Genomic DNA, 22947 nt, shown 5'->3' with positions numbered 1-22947 from the left:
GCAGAGCACCTCCATAAAAGTTGCATCAATATGTCTCAGGAAGACTCAAGGGACGTCCCTGTGTATGTAAACAATCTGCTCCACACGGCCCTCCTACCTAACTCTTCAGGGAATGAAAAGCAAGTAACTCTACCTCTCTTTGTTGTACCGCTACCTCTTCTAGTACAAGTAAATGAATGAAAAGTCGCTAGATGTGTCCTGTTAAGTTTGGCATGCAATCAAACATCACTGCAAAGGGAAATACATTTACACACTTACCCAAGGTTCCTTCCCCTGCATCAGGCTCATCCATGCCTGAATGCTGGGACTGACTGGACTGTGGTGGAATCTCAAACAGGTCCTGGCTTGCGGCATAGCTGGACACCCTGGTCACACGTCCTCTATCCTACTCCTCTTCTTTCTCCTCACTATTTATACCAGGGGCCTGTGACTTGGGCTCCTCAGAGGTCTCCAGAGTGATAGATGCAGCAGCATGGTGATAGGTTCTCCGCCAAGTATGGCATGCAGCTCTTTGTACAAGAGGCAGGTCTGTGGCTCGACACTGGATCAACTGTTCACCTTCCTGGCCTTCGTTTTCATGTGGCATGCTGCTGGTTCTTCTCCTGCATCCCCTGTTGTACCCCTTCTCCTGCATCCCCTGTGCAATCTGCTCGCAGATGTCCACATTTCTATGGCTGGTCCATTGCTGTGCTTGTACAGCCTCTTCTCCTCACAGGCCCAGGAGATCCAATATCTCCTGTCTATTCCAGGCTGGAGCACGTCTGAAGTTGACATGGTCAGCTGGGCAGTTGCACACAACAATGGAGACCAGCTAGGTGTGCTCACCAAGCTAGATAATCAGGAAAAGTCATTTCAAAAATTTGTATGGTTTTAAATGGTGGGGCAGGAAGAGAAGCTTCCAGGCTCCATGACCCCTGGGCAGTGGAGTTCACAGGTGCGACCAGAGAGGTCACTGTTGGGCACTGGGGGACAGTTTCTCTAGGACTGTTAGGGTTGACATTGGTACCGCAGTGTCCACATCCACGCTATGTTGACCTCAATACACTGACCATGGCTCAACACCACCCGAGGAGCTGGTGTTAGTACCTCAGCGTAATGCAGAATTGATATCAGTGGGAGACAAATTTAAAGTGTAGACACATGCACAACCAAGTTGACACAAGGTGGTTTACGTCGAACTAACTTTGTAGTTGCAAAAAGAAAAGGAGTACTTGTGGCACCTTAGAGACTAACAAATTAAGTTGAGCATAAGCTTTCGTGAGCTACAGCTCACTTCATCGGATGCATCCATATGTGTTCTGTTAAGTTTGGCATGCAATCAAACATCACTGCAAAGGGAAATAAATTTACACACTTCATGCATCCGATGAAGTGAGCTGTAGCTCACAAAAGCTTATGCTCAAATAAATTGGTTAGTCTCTAAGGTGCCACAAGTACTCCTTTTCTTTTTGCGAATACAGACTAACATGGCTGCTACTCTGAAACCTAATTTTGTAGTGCAGACCAGGCCTTAGGCTCCTATGTTATACCAATAAAATAAAAACCAGCAGGATCTTATTAAAGAGGAAAAGGCAAAATACCACATTTATTGTGAATACAGAAAGAATCATACTAAGCGGTTAGTTATAGCTATAACATTCCGTTCAATCTCATATTTATTCATACATTCATTCATACACACACACACACACACACACCCCCACCCCCTCAGGTTCTGCAAGGTTGTTATCATAGTTACCAGCCTTAGAGTTGCCCATGCCAAGCCACTGGCCGAGTGGCCTGGACATGAGGAGGGAGCAGGGCCTCGTCAGATGCACATCTGATGCTCCTGGAAGTTGGTTTGCAGAATCAGACCCCAACGTTCTCACTTTCCGGAGTCCATTTTTATACGAATTTCTTCCTATGTCAGTCTATGGGAATTGCTTCATCATGCTGTTGCTGAATCAATCAGCAGATATCACATTCCTGATGGCTCCGTGCTGCCAGATGTTATCTTGTTCTTTGGTTCTCCCATTCTTGAGGCTGTTGGGTGGATTCCAGTCTGCCCTCCGGGGGTCCTCTGGTTATTTCCACTTGACGCCTTCTTCAGCCGATGGACGCTGGATTCTTAGGCTGGCACCTCCCTGATCATTCAGTTATTATACACACCAAGCATCCATCCACATACGTCCTCTATCTCTATTTTAATCACAATTGTTAATACAACAAAAGGGCGGGGAGTCTCTGGGTGCTGTTTCTGTTGTTACAGAGTACTGCTTTGAGTCTCTCTCTGTGTGAATTGCTTTGAGAACAGACTCTGTCTTAGAATGTACTAACGCAATTAGCAGCTTGCAAGTTTCACACATAGAGGAAGAGAAACAGTATCAAAAACCAAGAGACCTCTTAATTAGTAATACCCTGGAATTTAAACTATGGGGAATCAAACTCATTTGTGATTTTAATACAGAACTTCTTTTATATGATCCAACACCTATACGTCTAAAAGCTTGTCTACACCCAAAAGTTGTACCAGTATAGTTGAAGCAGTACAGCCCATAGTGTGGTTATATATTGGTATAACGTCAACCTTAACATTTAGGTCGACATAGCTCGGTCAATCAGGGGTGTGAAAAATCCACACCCTTGAGCACCGCAGCTATGCTGATGGAGCTAGGTCAATGGAAAAATGCTTCCATCTGCCTCGCTCCTGTCAGAGAGGTGGTGTTCCCACACCAACAGAAAAACCCTTTTTGTTGGCATATGCTGTGTCTACAACACAGGGTTATGCCTTCGTAGCTATGCTGGAATAGTCTCTGTAGTCATGCCCATAGTTTTGCCTGTCTGAGAAGGGAAATAAGCTTCACTAGCCTAAGGTTCCTTTATATCAGTACAGCTGCGTTCACACTAGGAGTTGCAGTCAGATAGCTATTTCAGTTTTGTTTTTTTTAAAGACCTATAAATGAAATAGTTATACCAGTACACATAACATCTGTGGACCAGGCCAAAATCACTTTTGAAAATGGGGCTTTTGCCTTTGAAAAAGTTTTACCGTACCAGGTTTCACCTGTCCTTCCCACCATCTCAAACAGTCAACTAAGGGCACAGGACTTTACATATGCGATACATACGCTCATTAATTTATCTAGTTCTTTTTCGAACCCTGTTATAGTCTTGACCTTCACAACATCCTCTGGCAAAGAGTTCCACAGGTTGACTGTGCATTGTCTGAAGAAATACTTCCTTTTGTTTGTTTTAAACCTGCTGCCTATTAATTTCATTTGGTGATCCCGAATTCTTGTATTATGAGAAGGAGTAAATAGCACTTCCTTATTTACTTTCTCCACACCAGTCATGATTTTATAGACCTCAATCATATCCCTCCTTAGTCTTCTCTTTTCCAAGCTGAAAAGTCCCAGTTTTATTAATCTATAATTTCTATAATATAATCTAGAATATCTATTAATTTTTCTATATTGTGCCATGGTCACTTGGTTGTATGAAATAGCTGGATACTTGAAACTCAAAACTTAAGAAAATAAAGGGGCAACAAGAACTTTAACTAACGGTTAAAAAGGAAGGCACGAAAATCTAAAATTAAAAAAAGAAAGTGACACAAACCGCCTTTCAGGCTTCTGCCATGCGGGGGAAGGAGCATTACTATAGCACTGAAATCACTCAGTGGAACTTAGTTAACCGTAATGAATCAATAAATGGGACCCTTCAGGGACACATATTTAATCTTATGCTTTAGCCACTATCTAGCATATACAGTAATTTGATACTAGTAAAAGGGGCTTTACAAATTAACATCTTTACAATAAAAACTATTGAGACCCTAATTATCCTTACATCCTTCCCCTGAGGTGCCTTCCGTTTGAATAACTCTGTGGAGAAAATTCCTTTCCCCGTTTCATACTATACACAGTGACCAGTGCAAATGTTCACAGCTGTAAGCAATAGGTTGTTTAAAAACATGTGATGGCTGCCACAACTCCCTCTGTGAAATCGCTTCACTAGAGTTACATAATTCATGGCTGCAGAGAAGACTTTGGCAGACAACACATCAAAAGTGTCATGCAAATACTACAACGCACACTGCACAGAAGACATTCCTCTACCAACAAAAGAGTTATTTTCTTTGAAATGACAGATGGGTTAGCGATTAACTTCACTGTTCTCTCCCAAGAATCCCTTAATGTCAAGATTCCTCTGGCGCCTTGCTATTAAGTACTGTATGAAGAATCTCTATGCTTAGACCAACATTTACAGGACAGTATTATTTAATGTATGTAGAGTACTTTGGGATAGACAACAAGTAGAAGCTATCTTTTATTTATTTATTTATTTTTAACCATGAAAGAGGAGATAAAAGGCTCTTCTCCTCTCTCCAGAATCAATCTATTCCCCAGGCTTTTCTAGTGTAACAGTTTGCTAGTCTAGCTGCAAATATTTGCTTGGTGTCAAGAAGGGGATCATTGGGTTTTTTCCCCCAATTATTTTTAAATCCCAACCCAACTCCAGTATCAGTTTTACTGCATTCAAATATAACTTTTATTGGACTTACAGTTCTGAAAACTAAACACATTGCGGGAATGGGGGCGGGTTTAACCACTGCTTACAAGGACATTGCCCAAAATCTGACTTTTCTGTAGCAGGAGCAACATTTTGTATCATTGTTTGGTTCATTCTAGCTTTTGGCCTCTCTGACCTTGTCTTCACTGGTGTCTTTAGACATGTTTTAGCTCACACATCTAACAAACCTAATATAAACAAGGCAAGTTGTAGTTTTAACATGTTTTAACTTGTCAAGGTCAACTTTCATTCCCCCTCCCCAAGGGTCTATAACAACCAGCTCACATATGAAAACTGCAACTGTTTTGTATATGCTATAATTTTAACACCTTGGTTGACATGTTAGGAAAAAGATGTCTTTTAAACATCCACACAGCCTACATTGCTGGTTCAAATCCAATACATGGCAGTGATTGGAAGTTAGTCTCTAATGGCTGTTTGGTGATCTATGTATTATTAGATCAGGATCCAGTCACTAAAGAAACACCAAACAAAACCACCACCATAACTGCCATTTTTTGCACACTCTCAGCATGGAATCTAAGGCTTTGTCTTCAATGCACAGTTGCCCCAGGTGATTGTTACCTGTGTCTGAGCACCCAAGTTTGCTAAACCAAGGTATGGGCATTCCTACAGAAAAACCCACACTGTGCCCTCACTGTTTCTGCACTTGCTCATGCATGGGGCGGGTGGAGGGGGAGGGGGAGATATCCCATGGTCCTTTGTAATTGAGAAGTTCTAAGATTCTCTCTCAGTCAATTTGGTCAATTGCAGGAGAACCTGTCTGTCCTTCAGGAGGAAGTGTGAGAAGGCATGTAAGGACTATCAGCTCTTGAATGATTTAGCCTGCACCTCATTACAAAGAGGGCAGGTTCCAGCCACAGTTAAAACAAACTCCAGGCTCTAACCCACACTCCCTGCAGGGCTTAAAGCAAATCCAAAACCTGGCTCAGAGGTTTTTCTGTTTGGACAGTAGGGGGGTTAAAGGTTCAAACCCAGATAAGAGCCTGGGTTAATTGTGCAGTGAAGACATACCCTTTGATTGGACAGATAAAGCATCCACAAATGGGTTTCCCCTCAGACCAACGTTGAAGTACATTTCTCTTCTACAGTTCAGCGTGAGCTCGTTTGTATCACTTTTGCCCTTGTTGTCTTTGTTCTTGGGATAGATTAGGGACTTTGGTTTCCCTGGCTGACACCATTCAGCACAGAAAGCAAAGGAAAGCCTAAACACCACTCTCCTGTTAAGTAACACTGAAGCCTATCCCAGGGAAACAGCAGATGCCACACATCTGGTTAAGAGAAGACATCACGAAAACATAGTTTACTGTTGATCTGTACATCTGTCAGAAAATAAAATCTCAAGATGGTGAATACAGCATTCTGTTAATTATGAACACTGCTACTGCTAACAAATCTTTTGGTGCTTAAGATATTTTTGATTACTGTAATGCAGGAAAGGTTTATTCTCCCTCATTCCCATTAATACAAGCTTCACACATCTGTCACATAACTGGGACTATAGATATAGAGCTATAGTACTTTAGTGACTGGGACTCAGGGGACCTGGGTCTTCAATCCTCTGCTTTGCTACAAACTTCCTACGAGACACTGAGCAAGTCTGTACTTCAGCGCCCCATACATAAAATGGAGACAAGAAGTACATCGCTACCTCACAGGGGTCTCACATTAGGGGAGGCACTCAGATACTACGGTAATGGAGGCAATATGCGTACCACAGATAGATATTTGAAGGAACAGAGTACATTTCCTCTTGCCCAGGGGTTCTCAAACTGTGGGTCGGGAACCCTGAGGGGTTCACGAGGTTATTTCATGGCGGGTCATGAGCTGTCAGACTCCACCCCAAACTCCCACTTTGCCTCCAACATTTATAATGGTGCTAAATATAGAATCATAGACTATCAGGGTTGGAAGGGACCTCAGGAGGTCATCTAGTCCAACCCCCTGCTCAAAGCAGGGGCCAATCCCCAACTAAATATTTAAAAGTGTTTTTAATTTATGGGGGGGGGGGGGGTGTCACACTCAGAGACTTGCTATGTGAAAGGGATCACCAGTACAAAAGTTTGAGAACCACTGCTCTTGCTTTTCATTCTGAGCTGTAATTCAGCCAGCTTCCGATACCCCACTGAAAAATGCACACTCTACTTCTTCATTTCTGCTGTATTAGAAATGAGCATCACCCCCAGATCATCTGCATCATGGTGATGAAGAAACCAAATCTCATCCCTCTCTCCAGAAGCCAAACATATTATCAAAACAAAACATTCAAACACAGAAGGATGAACTCCTTGTTCCAAATCTTGATCTCCTATCAGGCCAGAAAATGCCCTCACTGGCTCCTCCAGCACCCTGCTGCCATGAACTCCCAAGTACATAAGGGATGACAGGGAAAAGAATATATAAAATTTATAAAATCCAAGTAAGGCATAGCTGAGTGAGTTATAGCACTAATCTCCCTATTACATAAGTATGCACTACAGAATTATACTGTAGTGACAAATGCTGCTTTAATAATTTCAAAGTGGTGAGGAAAAATTCAGTTCTTCACATCTCCACTCTACAGGGCAACATGCCTCTGAAAATTGTATGAAACAAAGATGCCATATGCGACTGAGGACTGTGCGGCTGAAATTATGGTAAATTACAATGGGAAAAGGTCTATGTGTGACAGTGTAAGGGATTACATACACTAATTTTAAAAAACAATTGTTATTCTCTTTAGTAATATGATTCCAAAAGTCCATGAGAGGGGGAGGGTGGTTGTAATTGAATTATAAAGTGCAGGCGAATGTTCCAGCTGACCGGAATGTGAATGAGACACCTTGTAGTTAATTCAGCCACACATATATCCCCAGGAATCTCATCACTCTGCAAAAAACGCTTCTCTTAAATATAGTAGATGCTTAACTTTTAAAGGCGGCTCCTGCTGCTTCTAAAAGAGAACCGTTCCAGTGTATCTGTGTCCAGCAGCTTTTAGTTATGTCCATCCCTTATCTTAAAGTGCAGTGTCATCACCTGATATGTTGCAAATGCAAGGGTCATGCTGCAAGTTTTCAGTGGGAATTGTGGTGCCAACAAACTCACGGCCATCATTTTGCCTTCATTCCTCTGAAAAATTAATCACTGCCGCTGTAAGATTGCTTGTGTAGCAGCATTATGCCGACGGGAGAAAGCTCTCCCGTCAACATAATAAAACCAGCTCAACGAGCGGCAGTAGTTACATCGGCATGAGATGGCACTGTGCACACAAGTGCTTACGCTGGCAAAACTTATGTCGCACGCACGCACGTGTGTGTGTGTGTTTTTTCACACCCCGAGCGACAAAAATTTTGCCAACATAAGTGTTAGGGTATACATGGCCTTAGAAAGCACCACTGGGTATCGTCTATGCTGCTGATTGTGAAGGAAGGGCATTAGGATGGAAGCAATGCTCTAACAGGGACAGAAAGGGACACTTTTACGAGTGAGGGCCCCCTCCCAGGCCCACTATTGTAATAGCACAACAAGGTTTGCATACATATGGTTCTTTCTAGGATATAAGGCTGAAGGACAAGAGCCTTCAGCACTGCACCAAGTACACTGTTAAGTACTATTTAATAGCAGAAGTATCCTATTATTGCACATCCTGCTAAGTTAATGATTACAGTGTTTGATTATAGCTCATTAATTTTAAATGCCATGCTGTCTTACTGCAGCCCACCTCTATTACTGTTGCCCCCTACTCCATTAACTTCTGCCTTCCCCCACCCCACCCCCATTTAACATAGTAAACAAAGGGGATTATTTTTATTTGTCAGTGAAGAGGTTCCAGCCATGCACCACTGGAAGTTAGTTCACAGCCAATCAGAATGTGGTTGGAAAATCTGCAGCCAGACCCTAATAAAATTTAATACGTGTCTGTAACGTTACTCTTATCCAGAATGGCTCTCTGCCACCACAACTCTTCTCGCTCTGACCACTACAGCCCCACTAGAAGAAAGGAAATAATATTTTTCATCACTTATTGTAATTGAACATTGATTGATTCCTGATGTTAACTATACTGTACATTAATGCACTGAATTATATCTGGACCACCCTTTCCAAAAAGTTTTGTTGTACCATGGCTGTGTTCCAGAAAAAAAGAAAAGAAAAAAGAAAAAGGCTTTCCATTATTCTTACTTACGAAAATAATTGTTGCATTAAGTGAAAGATATAGAATTTCCTTATGAGTGCCACTAACAATCCCTTCTCATATTTAAACTACAAGATTTTACAAGTGTTTATTTTCCGTATATATGCTGTTTATTACATTTCATTAAGGTTGGACAATGAAACTACACTGGCCAGTTTCCATTTTATCATCAGTTTCATTTTCTGTTGTGTAAAATAAAAAAAACTTCACTGAATTGAAAAAAATAATCACTAAAATCATTAAAACACTTATACTCTGTGTTTAATATCTAAGGGCCAGACTTGGGATGGTGTAAATTGAAATAGTGCCAAAGGCTTCAGTGAGTTGGTTTTAATGGAGCTGTGCCAATTTATACCAACTAAGGATTTGACCCTAAATTGGTGGCCTAAAATTACTTAAGAGTCCCCTTAGAAAAATATCTCAGTTGTCACTTTGATTGTGAAGAAGTACAATACAGCACATCCTGCTAAGTTAATGATTACAGTGTTTGATTATAGCTCATTAATTTTAAATGCCATGCTGTCTTACTGCAGCCCACCTCTACTACTGTTGCCCCCTACTCCATTAACTTCTGCCTTCCCCCACCCCACCCCCATTTAACATAGTAAACAAAGGGGATTATTCTTATTTGTCAGTGAAGAGGTTCCAGCCATGCACCACTGGAAGTTAGTTCACAGCCAATCAGAATGTGGTTGGAAAGACGTCTCAGAAAGAAAGAAAGTCTATTGAAGTTATATTCTACCACATCTATCAGTAATGCTAGCCAAAAAATAAAGAAGTAGCACACTCCCAAAACTCAGGAAACCACTGTGAAAAATTTAGTTCATTGACTAGGAAGTCAAGGTTTAGAGAAGGCATTAATATAAAGCAATACATATGGTTCCTGTAATGTGCTTCATTACATTTTGTCAGTAAGAAAACCGCACTTGACAGTGTTCCTGTCACTTTTGCCAATTTTTGAAATACGTGAAACTAAATATTTTTACTCAGGTTTCCTACTCATGTGATTACAGATGTAAAATATTTTATATCTGGATTAACTTCAAGTAGAAGAAAAGGATTCTCCAAATTTATACCAGTGTAACCAAGAGCTGAATTTGTCTCACTATTTAAAACAAAATAATCTATTTATCAATCTGCTTACTAATAATGCAAACACACACTGGTAGCTTATCAATGACAGTTTTGGAAAGTTTTGTAATGCCAGTGGTTTACTAAGTTAGGAAGGAAGATTTCACTTATCTTCTACAGTGAAGTATTTAAAAAAAAACAAAAAAACAAAAAAAAAAACCTTCACACATGACAATGAGAGAGAGGAAACATTATCTGCTAAGCAAAAGTATTTAAACAATTTTCTGTCTTTTCTTCCATATTTTGGGCCATATTCTGATGTGTTCAGTGGCGTTGCAGATCCGCTTTGATGAATCTAGCCAGTGATACACATTCCCTCTTATTTGAGTGTAATACAAATTATATTATCAAAATGCTATTTCACACATTGTACCCATCACCTGTGCACATTCCCGGTGCTGCCCACAATTGCTTAGTTTAAGACTCACTCATACCAAAAATGTGAGAAATCAGATATTTCCTGTTCCTATGTTTTAGAGAAGAGTGAAGCAAGTTAAAACCCAGTAAAACCCAACAGGGCTTGAAAACTTGAGAGTCCAAATTCGCAAACCCTAACTGGCCAGAAACTCCCACTGACTTCAGTGGGAGTTTTGTATGTAGAGGACTTGCAGGATCAGCCCTACATTTGATTGTGCATTGTGGGATGCTTTCATGGAAGGGCCATCTAACTCTTCCAAGGAAAGTGTAAATTTGACAGACACCAAAAGTGGTCAAGTGCACAAATCTGAAAAAAACTACAGAGAATTTTTTCTCTAATCTTTGTCAGTCGTTGATTGATTGATTGATTGATTGGATATCAATCACACTCAAAATTTGCTAAGTGTTTTCTAAACACAGAAGGCAGCACAGTCCCTGCAACAAATAGTTTAAGATCAAGTCAGCTGCATTCCTGGCAACAAGACGATCTTGTACTTTTAAAATATTACCTTGTCTTGCAAGAAAGAAGTGTGTTTGGTGGGATTTTTCTTCTTGTTTTGTTTATAGAACCCTCAGGGTTATTCACTGGAACTCACCCTGTTAGGCAGGTGGAGTTTTTAGAGCTTTCGGAGGCAGTGTGGTCAAGTGGATCAGAAAATGGATGGTAATTCAGGAGAACTAATTTCTATTCCTGTCTTGGTCACTGTGTTACCTTAGGCAAGTCATTTCACTTCTCTGTGCTTCTTTCCTTTCCCACCCTTTGTCTGTCTTGTCTATTTACTTTGCAAGCACTTTGGGGCAGGAAGCATTCTACACAGCACTGAGCGCACTGCAGCCCTAATCTCACTTTGGGCCTCTAAACATTACTAGAATACAATAATCATTATAGAAAAGGCACCATGGCTGGAGGTAAAGATTTTAGGATGCAATTTTCCGTTGATGGTGTCACTTTAAACTTTATTTGGAATCAGGACTTTTTTTGTTTGACTGATTATTTCAAGGGTGGTAAGTTTGTCAAATTTTGACCTGACAGTTCCTGTTGGCATACCTGCACCATCCTGACACACCCCTACCTTTCACTCTCTCTCACACTCACACACACACACACACACACACACACACACCTACCTATGTTTCTCTGGAAACCACATTACAAACGATATGCACAATGCCTAATGAAAGAAAGAAGGAGGTCTCTTCATTTCAGAGGGCATGGCAAGGGCTTTTGGTTTACTCTTCTTCTAGCTCTTCTTTTTAAAAAAAATTCATGTTTTCCAGGAAATAAAGATTAAAAAGCTTATGGTCTGATTTACAGACATGACAAAGTGCTGAGCATCAGCAACTCCCACTGACTTAATGAGAACTGTGGGTGCACAGAACCTCTAAAAATCCGGCTGCTATTGGTTTGACCAATTCCCTGGTACCTTTTTTGTTGCAAATGCCAACAGACACTTGCCCACTAGCCCTATACTACCATGGGACTAAAAATAGTGTGAAACAGATCACAGGGAGGGCAGAAGTTAGGACCCCTGTTCAGCAGAATATTTTCAGCATGTACTTACATTTCCTTCATTTCAGAACAACAAAGAAGATACTGAAGTGTTTGGACGCATCAGGAGTAGACAGCAAATGTGAAAAATCGGGATTGTCCCTATAAAATCAGGACATCTGGTCACCCTAATCAGGACCTACGTGCATTGAGGAAAACTTTCAAGGGTTTTCTTTTGTATGAAATAATTATTATTTCAGTAAATAGTATCTGATTTTCACCTTGTGATATTCTATACAGATAACAACCTGTATGATTCATCTATTATGGCCTACATCTAATATATTATGAAAAAAGCCACTTTTAATATTACTAATATATATGCCAATATATGACCTCAGGTAAGTCCAATCCATAAACAATGCCACTTGCGTAACATTTACATAAAAGTTACTTAAGTTTTGTTCCACACAGATTTCCACAAAAGGTTTTCCCACCGTTAAGTTTAATAAGTCTCTCTCTAAATAAGTCACCCCCAAATGTATGAAGTATTTTCCTGCCAGTATGATATGTATTTGAGATATTTACTCAGAAAGCCCCCTGGTTGAACAAGACACTGCCTATGTGGCATCTGCGTAGAACCACAAAATTCTTCTGTTTGCACAGTATATTACCATTCAGGTATCCAGACCTCAAAGCTCACTGCAGCTATTTATGATGGAAATATTTTGCATTTTCCTCATGTTTTCCATCTGTAGATCTCAAAGCATTTTGCATCAGGATTTAAGCATCATTATTATAATTTTACAGATAGAAAAACTGAGGCACAGAGAAGTGAAATGGGTCCCACAATGAGAAAGAATGCCTCTTTCAAACACCTGGTAAAAAACCAACAGCCATACGTATTAAAACACCAAACCGAGCAATACAGTGAGAAGGTTACACACATTCTATACGCACTATTTACTTGAATCCATGCTGTTAAACATACAGATGCATCTAAGTAAACATATATGTGTACACACTTTTTAAACATATAGATATATATTAGTACATAGAAATAGGCACTTACTTGATCAATTTCCATCAACTTGGGGAAGGCACCTGGCCATTCTATAGCCACCTTCACTATATCAGCAGGAGGCGGCATTGTAGATGCCGCTGTTCTTCAAAGCCAGTAAAACTGGACACTAAATATTGCAGAGAGTCTCTTTCATTCACACCTGCAGGGAGGGAAAGAAAAATACAGCACAGTTCAGCCAGAATTCTAACGCTGCTTTCATTTCCTATGTATTGCCTGACTCGGCAGGTGAATGAAAAATATGTCTGTGTGAGAGAGAGTGTGAATATACATATACCAAAAGCATAAACATAGAACAATGCCACCGCACACTGTACAGCTAGCCAGCCTATTAGAAAGATGGCTGAAGCACTGGAATGTACTGTGAATAATAGTCATGCATTGGACAGTTTTAAATAGAGAAACTATTTTTAAATGTTATTAAATACGGTTAGTGAAAAGCTACAAACTACAAAAGGCTGAACATTACATTTCACTTCTGGAGACTCAAGGAGCCTGATTAAATTCTGTTAGAGCTTGCACTCAGCTCTCCAGAAAGAGAGATTGCCCAGGAAGTTATGGCCAGGAAACACTGTTTCTCTTAACTATAGCAATGATCTTCTACGTGTTCACAAATAGATCACTGCACTATAGCAACCAGGATGTCAGGAGGAAGGCAGAATGCACAGCGTTTTACACACACACACAAATATGTGCACAGAAACTCCTTTCTACAATACAGACTCAGAGCTTGAATTTGCTAGCATGTATGAATATATATATAGCATACATTGATAGCACATGTAATCACACAGTTATATATGGTGTTGCCGCTGTGCAAAAGAATTAATATCAATAGGGCTTCACAGCTAAAGGCATGAGACGTGAGTTTTGAGGGGAGGAGAACTCAGCTATCAGTTGATATAGACTCTAAGCTTTATTTATGTTTTAATTTTTTCCTTAGATGTATGTAGTAGCAAAGATCATCTTCAAGAAAGTGAACTGATACAGAATTCGCAAAATGAAAAGGAGTACTTGTGGCACCTTAGAGACTAACCAATTTATTTGAGTTTGCTGAAGACAAGCTTCAATGCCTCTACCACAACTTAGTGGTCGCAGATCAGGGACCAGCAGTAACCAAGTAATCTTTCTTCCATAACTTGCATCCTTCACCCCGTCCCATTGTATGTGACATTCACACCTGTCTGTCAAGTATATCATTCAGATTGTAATCTCCAAGTCTTTTATATGTACTCAGTGAAGAGCCTTACACTCTTGTTGCTGCTCTAAGATACATTATAAACAATACACTTGCCAAAAAGGACCCAAAAATGGAGTGCGGTCCTCTGGAAGGACAGCACTGTCCCACCCTCCTTTACAACAGAAAGGAGAGATGCATACATGTATAGACACCCACACCCACACACCGTGCAGTAGCCATGAGGGTTGAGAAGAAAATATATTTCTTCTTCCAGCAGCAAGAAGACGATGGAAGTTGGGAGAATTTTAGACACCTCATAGTAACAAGCAAGTACAAAAATGGAGTCCCTGAACACCCCAGTAAGAACTCCTGCACCCCATACCGATCCGCTGTGAATGGGTGGACAAGCTTCTCACCAGAGCACTGCTCCACACCTCTTTGGGGGTGCTGTACACCTGCCCCGCCCCCACTCTTTTTCACTTGTCTTTCTTGAGAAGGTTTAGTCCTCCGGCTAGTGTCTGGTAAGTTTTTCAAACCCTGGACATTCCATTATTACATACCCTAAAAGGTACTAATGGAACATTTCATGAGGGTTAACATTTCGTTGTTGCCAATGACAACAACATCAATATCAACAGTTTTCAGAGTAACAGCCGTGTTAGTCTGTATTCGTAAAAAGAAAAGGAGTACTTGTGGCACCTTAGAGACTAACCAGTTTATTTGAGCATGAGCTTTCGTGAGCTACAGCTCACTTCATCGGATGCATAGCATATCGTGGAAACTACAGAAGACATTATATACACACAGAGACCATGAAACAAAACTTCCTCCCACCTCACTCCCCCGCTGGCAACAGCTTATCTAAAGTGATCCTCAAGTAGAGCCATTTCCAGCACAAATCCAGGTTTTCTCACCCTTCCCCCCCCCCCCCACACATACAAATTCACTCTCCTGCTGGCAACAGCTCATCCCCCTTTGAAACCCCTCTTTATAATGCGCATGATAATCAAGGTGGGTCACCTCCAGCACTAAGAAAACCTGGATTAGTGCTGGAGGTGACCCACCTTGATTATCATGCGCATTATAAAGAGGGGTTTCAAAGGGGGATGGGCTGTTGCCAGCAGGAGAGTGAATTTGTATGTGTGGGGGGGGGGGGGGGAAGGGTGAGAAAACCTGGATTTGTGCTGGAAATGGCTCTACTTGAGGATCACTTTAGATAAGCTGTTGCCAGCGGGGGAGTGAGGTGGGAGGAAGTTTTGTTTCATGGTCTCTGTGTGTATATAATGTCTTCTGCAGTTTCCACGATATGCTATGCATCCGATGAAGTGAGCTGTAGCTCACGAAAGCTCATGCTCAAATAAACTGGTTAGTCTCTAAGGTGCCACAAGTACTCCTTTTCTTTTTACTAATATCAACAGTGTAACTATCACTGCATTGGCAGGGACAAGCACCATGGCAAAAACAGAACCTAAAGCAAGGCAAAAAAGACAATGGGTGGGGTGGGGGGGGGAAATCATGAGGCTTCTTGGGGAAAAAAATGGAGAAGTTTGGTGGTATTTCTATCTAGGAACATACCGAAACCCGCTGGGGAGTTTAGAGGGACCAGGATTAAGCACAAGCAATCCTGCCATGCAACAGTGGTGACAAGAGACAGAAAGATCCACTTTCTTCTAACACCACACAAGGAATTAGAAGAGTACAGACAACAGTTATATACTGAACCCTTTTCTTCTGCTCCCTACTTCACTGTCAAGCTTCTGCCTAAGACTTTCCCCAGCCTCCCTCTTCTCCCTGACTTCCTGTTACAGATTTAAAGAAACAAACATACAAGGAGAAGGCAGCGTTGGCATACAAAGCACACTCCCCACACCATACTTACACATGCACACATTTTGTAACAGGATGAGATGTCGGAGCAACTCATGGTACAATCTCCTCCTCTCTGCCTATAGGATTTAAAGGGAAGGCAACGCACAGTCTGATAATCCCCTTGGGGGTCAGCTAATTGTAAGGCCAGCCATGAAAGTTGGGGGGGTTTTGATTCATGGTTACTTATAAGCAAAACATCATCATCCAGCTGTAAATCTACAGATAACATCCACTTATGTACAAATAGGGAAATTAACCCCTGATTTTACTTTACTGAATCCTGGTCCATCTTAAACAATCCTGCCGAGGTGTGAAAGTAAAACTCATAGTTCACCTTAGCAACAGTTTTCCCTGAAGCAGTTCTTTCTTAAACCAAATTTAGCTTAGGAAAAAAACAAGGCCCTGTGTCCTATTTATGGTATAAAGGAAAAGTGATTTTTAGAAAACACCTTATCTTGACTGATTTCTAATAAAAGTTGGTATAAAACAATCCCCTGCATAACCCAAATGTTGGACTCAAATCAGTTCATAAAGACAAAGGGGAATATCTTCAGCTGGTGTAAACTAATGTTTGAAAAACAAAAGACAAATTAGCTCATTAAAGTGCAAATTCTAAAAGTTACAGCTATACTGTACACTGTATATTCCTTGAAGAAAAAGTATGGTGCATTTCAAGCAATGTATGTTGTCCTTTGGATAATCTGCTATGTTATGGCAATGAACTCTGAAGCTGGAAATCGGAATATCCCTCATGTAATGTAGTGCTGAAAAATGCATTAGATCAGACACATAAGCCCAGTTACCTACCTGGCTCTGAGAAATTAACTCAATATGTGAGCCAGTACAGCATAAACTCCATGACTGTGCCAGTTGACTTATGAATTGTCCTTATTTATTTATTTTTTTTAAACCACACATAAGCAGATTGCACATGAAACACAGGATTTTGGATTTGTAAGAGACAAGTGCCATGGGAGAATGTAAAATAAATAATATTTTGCACTTCTATTGTGCCTTCTATGCAAAAAATCCCAATACACTTTAAATATTTATAATTATCACACTGTCTGCCTGAAGTAGGAAGTATTATCTTTATGTTGCAAATGGGGAAAAAGAGACTCCAAGAGGTTATGTGACTTAATACCTACACAAAGTCCACACACACACACACACAAAAAACAAACAAACCCCCCCCCACACACACACACATTTCCTGTCTTTCACATAAGAAAACCAGCGTAAAATATTAGTGCAGGCTCATTTCATCAGCAAGAAAATTAAAGGAGTTAAGGATTCAAAACCAACTTGCATTTGAGAGTTTAATAAAGCGTCTGACGCTTTCTCAGGATATCCAGAACTGTGAGGCACCATGTTCCCCCCTCCTCTGCACTCCAGTGTGTGTGAGTGTGAGAGAGAGAGAGAGAGAGATTGATTGATTTGCTGGTGCTAAACTGGGTGTCAGCTCCCTTACACCCCCAATCTGTTAGACACTCAATCTCCTCTGAGCTCTGGTAGCCCTTACTTCGCCTTGCAGGTTAACAGTTGGTGTACCCCAGAATCCGAGCTCCTCTGATGCGTCACCATGGAGCGTCCAGCCCCAGTCACTGGACACTCCCAATAACTCGACCTTATGGCGAAAATCAAGTGTGTGTAGTAACTCCCAGGTTTGCTGTTCTCAAGGGAACAGCATACACACAGTTTCACTGGCACAACTTAGGATCAGGTCCTTTATCACACCACAGAGATATAGTTATAGTGAAAGAATCAAATTTATTTTCAAAGATTTAAGATACCGAGAAAGGATAATGGAAACAGAAATGATCATGTATAAAAAACAAGTATAGCATGCTTCTTGGAGTCTATACTTAACAGGCTAAAATCCATGTCTAAAACAGTTTCTCACCCAGGACAGGCTGGGATTCCATTTTCATGAATATAATCGCACTGTGCTGTTCCTGTCCCCCAGTTATAGTCCAAATATACATCTACAATGCACTCCCAAACCAGACTCTTTTCCCCCTGCTTGTTCTCCTCTTCCTGTTAAATCTGCATTTAGCTACACTGGTGCTTGTGAATGAGACAATGTTCAATTTACATTTCAACAGATGAATGAATAAATATCTCTGGTCTGGGAGGAAACCCGTTTCTCAGCTCTGCTGGGGAGTAACACCTTGTGTGACAAAGTTCCTCCTCTACCTTGGTGGGTCCTGCGCTTATTGGTGGATTTTGCTCGCCTCAGAGATTCACAGTAGCCCTCAGTTTGGCCACTTTCGTGGCTCAAATCTGCCATTCACTCAGATAACCTCATCACTGGCCAGCATGGGGAAAAAAGAGTAAGAACAATCCCCGCAGTTTCTGCTGATCCACCATGTGGGTCGGGGACCAGCTCAGAGACCTTCACCTCTGGTGGAAGCTCCTGTGTTGGGTCAGGAGCTGGGAGGTTTGGGGGGAACCCGGGCCCGCCCTCTACCTCCAGCCCAAGGCCCTGTGGACTGCAGCTGTCTAGAGTGCCCTCTGGAACAGCTGTGCAACAGCTACAATTCCCTGGGCTACTTCCCCTTGGCCTCCTCTCAACACCTTCTTTGTCCTCACCACAGGACCTTCCTCCTGATGTCTGTTAACACTTGTACTCAGTCCTCCAGCAGCACATCCTCTCGCTCCCAGCTCCTTACATGCACACCTCACTAACTGGAATAGGAGTCTTTAAACCAGGTGTCCTGATTAGCCTTAATTAATTCTAGTAGCTTCCCAATTGACTACAGGTGTCCTAATTAGCCTGCCTGCCTTAATTAGTTTGAGAAAGTTCCTGAGTGTTCTGGAATAGTCCCTGTTCTCTTACCCAGGGAAAAGGGACTTGCTTAACCTGGAACTAATGTATCTACCTTCGACCACTCTCTTGTAGCCATCTGGCCTGACCCTGTCACACTAGATACAAATAAGAACACATTTTAAGCACACAGACTTAAAACTTTTAAAATATCATCAGTACATACATCCGTGACTAGCGTGATCCCAGCCTCCCACTGAAGATTCCACATGACACACTTTACAGATACTATGACAACAATGTGTCAGGTGTAGCAAGTTTGTCAGGCCTGACAGAAGTTGCTGACACAGAGTAGGGAACCCTTCCTCAGCTGGGACCAACTGGCTTCCTCTGTGTCACAAAGACTACATCTGCACTAGAAGCACGACAGCGGCAGTTGCTCCAGGGTAGCGCTTCTGGTGAAGATGCTCTAAGCTGACAGGAGACAGCTCTCCCTTCAGCATAATTACTCCACCTCCCATGAGAGGCTGTACCTATGTCAGCGGGAGAAGCTTTCGCACCAACATAGCGCTGTCTACACCAGCGCTTAAGTTAGTATCATTTACTTCTCTCTGGAGTGTGGATTATTCATTCCCCTGAGCGACATAAACTAAACCGAAGTAAATTCTAGTCTAGACAAGGTCAAACTGCCTTCTATATTTTTGATGTATAAAATATTCAAGAATCACATTGAGCTGGGCCAGGTGACCACTTTGGAATCAATCCCGGAAAAAGTTTTTCCTCGGCCTTGCTCAGAGAATGCCCTGATGCAACCAGCTGAAGAAATGTGAATAAGAAAACATGACTCTTCACATCTCTCTCCAATAACGGGTAAGATAGCACAGAGTGGACTCACACCAAAAACTGTATACAGATCTGCCATTTATAAAAAGGAAGCATGACCTGCTCTTGGGATCTTACATAACCACATCTTGTCAAATCTAATCATTTTCGTCAGCTGAGCTCAAGAGGCCCAGGCAAACAAAAACTAAGTGGCAAGTTTCGCTGAAAGGTCCCCCCAGAGACCAAGTCTGATTAACAATTTTAGAAAGATAATCCAACACTAGATGAATACCCCCAAGAGAGTTATTTCTGGATTTAAACTGCAAGTCTGAACAGCCAACTGTGAGGAGCTGTAATATTCTCTGCTGCCTCTGACAGAAGGCAAAATAATGCACTGAAGCCAGAGCACTGGATGTAAACTTTATATACATAGAGAGGCTTTCCTGCTGCTCCCTTTGCTTTGGTTATACTCTCAGTGCTATTCACCTCTGAACCTGACGACACACACAGTCCCAAGAGACCCAAGTCCATAACACTCACAGATGCTTTGACAGAGTGCAAGACAAAACCAGTTGAGGATCAGGGTTGTAGCAGCTGAGGGGGCAGGACATTTACCTCTGTGGGAATGCCCGTTCAGGAGCCTTTTAACCCTTCTCTGCCTTCACCCTGACCACTGGCATTCTAACATACCATCTCATAAGGTCGGATCCAGCTTCCACTGACTTCAGTGAAAAGATTCCCATCGTCTTCAAAGGGAGTTGGATCAGACCTGTGATTTCCAGAATAGGCCATTTCTTTGACATCACACTGACAGATTCATATCAATAATCCACAGCCTAGAAGCATACTATTAATCATAACAAGAGGAACCTGCAGTCCTGTGTGTGTTTAAAAACACCACTTCTTCCATAATCTGTGTTTCAGGAGGGACTTGCATGAAAGGAAGGTGACTTAAGTACAATGGCAGGGGGGAGACTTTCTGTAGTCAATGAGACTGTTTTGGAGGGATTGAGGATGAGGAGTTCGATATCACTGGGCTGCTTTCCAGATAGTTGTATTCCTTCTTCCCACACCCATACCCACAGCACTCTGACTTTCCAACACTACTACATAGATCCATTCCGTGGAGGATATATGGATGTGATGGGGTGTTCACACCACACTAGCCTGGAAAGGGTTAATGAGGCACAGAAGGGGCAAAATAACCTGATAGGCCACACCTAAGGGAGGATTAGGCTTTATAAGCAATCCCTGATCGAGGACAGAGCCCCGCTGAGCAAGAGGGGCTGGTATGTGGTCAAGCAATGAGGGCAGAGGAGGAAACCAGCAGTCACCCTCTGGGCTTGGAAAAGTAAAGAGAGGAAACCCAGGGAGAAAGAAGTCCTGGGATCCTGGCCCTGAGGAAAGGATTTACCCAGAAAAGTGGAGAAGAAAGCCTATAGGAGGCAAAGTAAAAAGTATACCCAGGGAAACACCAGCAAGGTTAGAGATTGTCAGACCTTGGCTGCTGATCGTAGGGTCCCTGGGTTGCAATCTGGAGTAGCGGACAAGCCTGAATTCCAGTACCACCTACTGGGAAGTGGCACAAAATTGTTGGAAAGGTCAACCAACTAGCAGATCTGGAGGGATGCTGATACCCTGGAAGGATGGACTATATACTGACCTAGCCAGAAGGCTGTGTCACAAAGAAAGAGTACCCAGAGCCCTGGAGAGTAAGAGAGGCTATGGAGTGAGTGAGCAACAGGAGGCGGCGCTATACCAGACAAGAGCTGATCCCCAGCCATGAGAGAGCCATTACAATCATCAATATGTTTTACAGGCATGCCTTTAAAAGACATTCAGTCCTAAACTAGAGAGAAAGGAAGGTTTCAAAGTGTGAATTAAAGATGACCTGTGATTTAAAGATGACGAGATAACAGATGGGCATATACTTTTGGGGGTGGGGGACGCTGTTTTTGTTTAGATGTTATGTATAAAGAAGGCCTGACAGATTGGGGACTGGAAAGAAAAAAATGTTAACACCCCACCCCCACTTTTTTTTTTTTTTAAACATTGAAATTCATGTCCTTTCTACCCAGTGTTTCCAGCACTACTATGTATAAACTACCAAATCTCAAATAGGGGTAAAAAGGCTATATTACCTCTGTATCCGGCACCAGTGCAACCATTACTGGAGTAATGTGTCTAGTTCTAGTGTTCACAATTCAACAAGGATGTCAGTAAACTGGATAAGGGTCAGAGAGATGCCACGAGAATGATTAAAGAATTAGAAAATATGTTTCACAGTGATCAACTCAAAAAGCTTGATCTGTTTATTTTAAAGAGAAGGTTAAGGGGTGACTTGATCATGGTGTAGGCCTGATTCTCACTTACACTAAGAGCTTCTTTACACTATTCAGGGAGACAAAAGAAGCTTTAGTATAACAAAGAATCAAGCCAACTGCACAGAGTAAGTAGGTTGGGGCATACATTGGATACTATATCAGAGAGGTAGGGTGGAGCAAGTCCATAGGGAGCTTTGCAAATCAGGAAGGCAATTTTGAATGGGATTCAAACATGAGTCAGAAGTCAGTGGAAACAATAAAAGGGTGGGAGTATTTATATACAGTCCCACTTTCTGACACAAATGCGTCTAGCTGTAGCACATGGGACTCCCTGAAGTTTCGAGCAACTAGGGATTTAGGAAGAGTATATAAAAAGGAGAAGCTATTACAGTCGAGATGCTAACTGTTTAAACTGAATTAGTTCACTCTGGCAGAGGCTGTTAAGGATGAATTTTGGCTGCATTCCAGAAATGATAAGACACTTGAGATGGAAAAAAAAAAGATAAAGGTCAGTTACGATTCCAAAATTTCTTGCCAGAAGCAAAGTTAAGGAGTGATGTCAGAGATGTAGTACAAAGAGGGTTCTTTCCCCTGGTGGAGTCTCTGAAGCATTCAATAGAAGTCATAATGGAGGCAGGAGCTGCCCATCAGAACAGAGAGATAGATGGGAAACAGAGATCACAGAGTGTGGGGGTCGAAGAAGGTATCAGAGTTAGGAGACAGCATGACAGGGACATAATGTCTAAGGTTGGAAAAAAGCAGTCACCTGCCTGTAGGGAAAAGGTTATATGGAGGAGAGAGAGAAGTACAGAACCAGAAGCACTCTGTAATGAATGATAGGAGGGGCAGATCCACATTGCTCACCAGAAATAAAAGAAAAGAGAAATTGGTTAAAGTTAGAATCCTTACTAGAAGACACCACCCTCTTGCTTCAGGCACTCAAGGAGGAGAGAGATTGATCATACATATTAAAAGTCACTCTGGAATCAAGGGCCAAGAGGAAAAAAAAGGTTTCTGTGACCTACCGTATGATAATGTCAACAGCTATCTCGCAGTATTGCAAAATAGCTGACTCCTGACATCAGGAAGGTTATGTTTGTGGAGGTGTACTTGCCTGTCCT

At 41.8% G+C, this 22947-nt stretch overlaps 1 protein-coding gene across 7 annotated transcripts in view; it reads right to left on the bottom strand.

Moving 5' to 3' along the window:
* ELMO1 (engulfment and cell motility 1) overlaps window positions 1-22947 on the bottom strand; it is a 413918-nt gene that overhangs the window by 326279 nt on the left and 64692 nt on the right. For 5 of the 7 annotated variants that reach the window (XM_037890049.2, XM_043540597.1, XM_043540593.1 and 2 more), the window contains exon 2: window positions 12856-13006. In XM_037890049.2, the coding sequence (XP_037745977.1) occupies window positions 12856-12933 (78 nt within the window). In that variant the 5' untranslated portion in view covers window positions 12934-13006. Of the gene's footprint in view, window positions 1-12851; window positions 13007-13333; window positions 13403-22947 lie in introns of those variants that run through there. The other 2 variants (XM_043540592.1, XM_043540598.1) reach the window with 2 other exon arrangements.

This window comes from Chelonia mydas, chromosome 2 (genome assembly GCF_015237465.2).
Source record: "Chelonia mydas isolate rCheMyd1 chromosome 2, rCheMyd1.pri.v2, whole genome shotgun sequence".
NCBI classification, from domain to species: Eukaryota; Metazoa; Chordata; order Testudines; family Cheloniidae; genus Chelonia; species Chelonia mydas.
The sequence above is the reverse complement of the archived record's forward strand: the minus strand, read 5'-3'. Positions and strand labels throughout refer to the sequence as shown.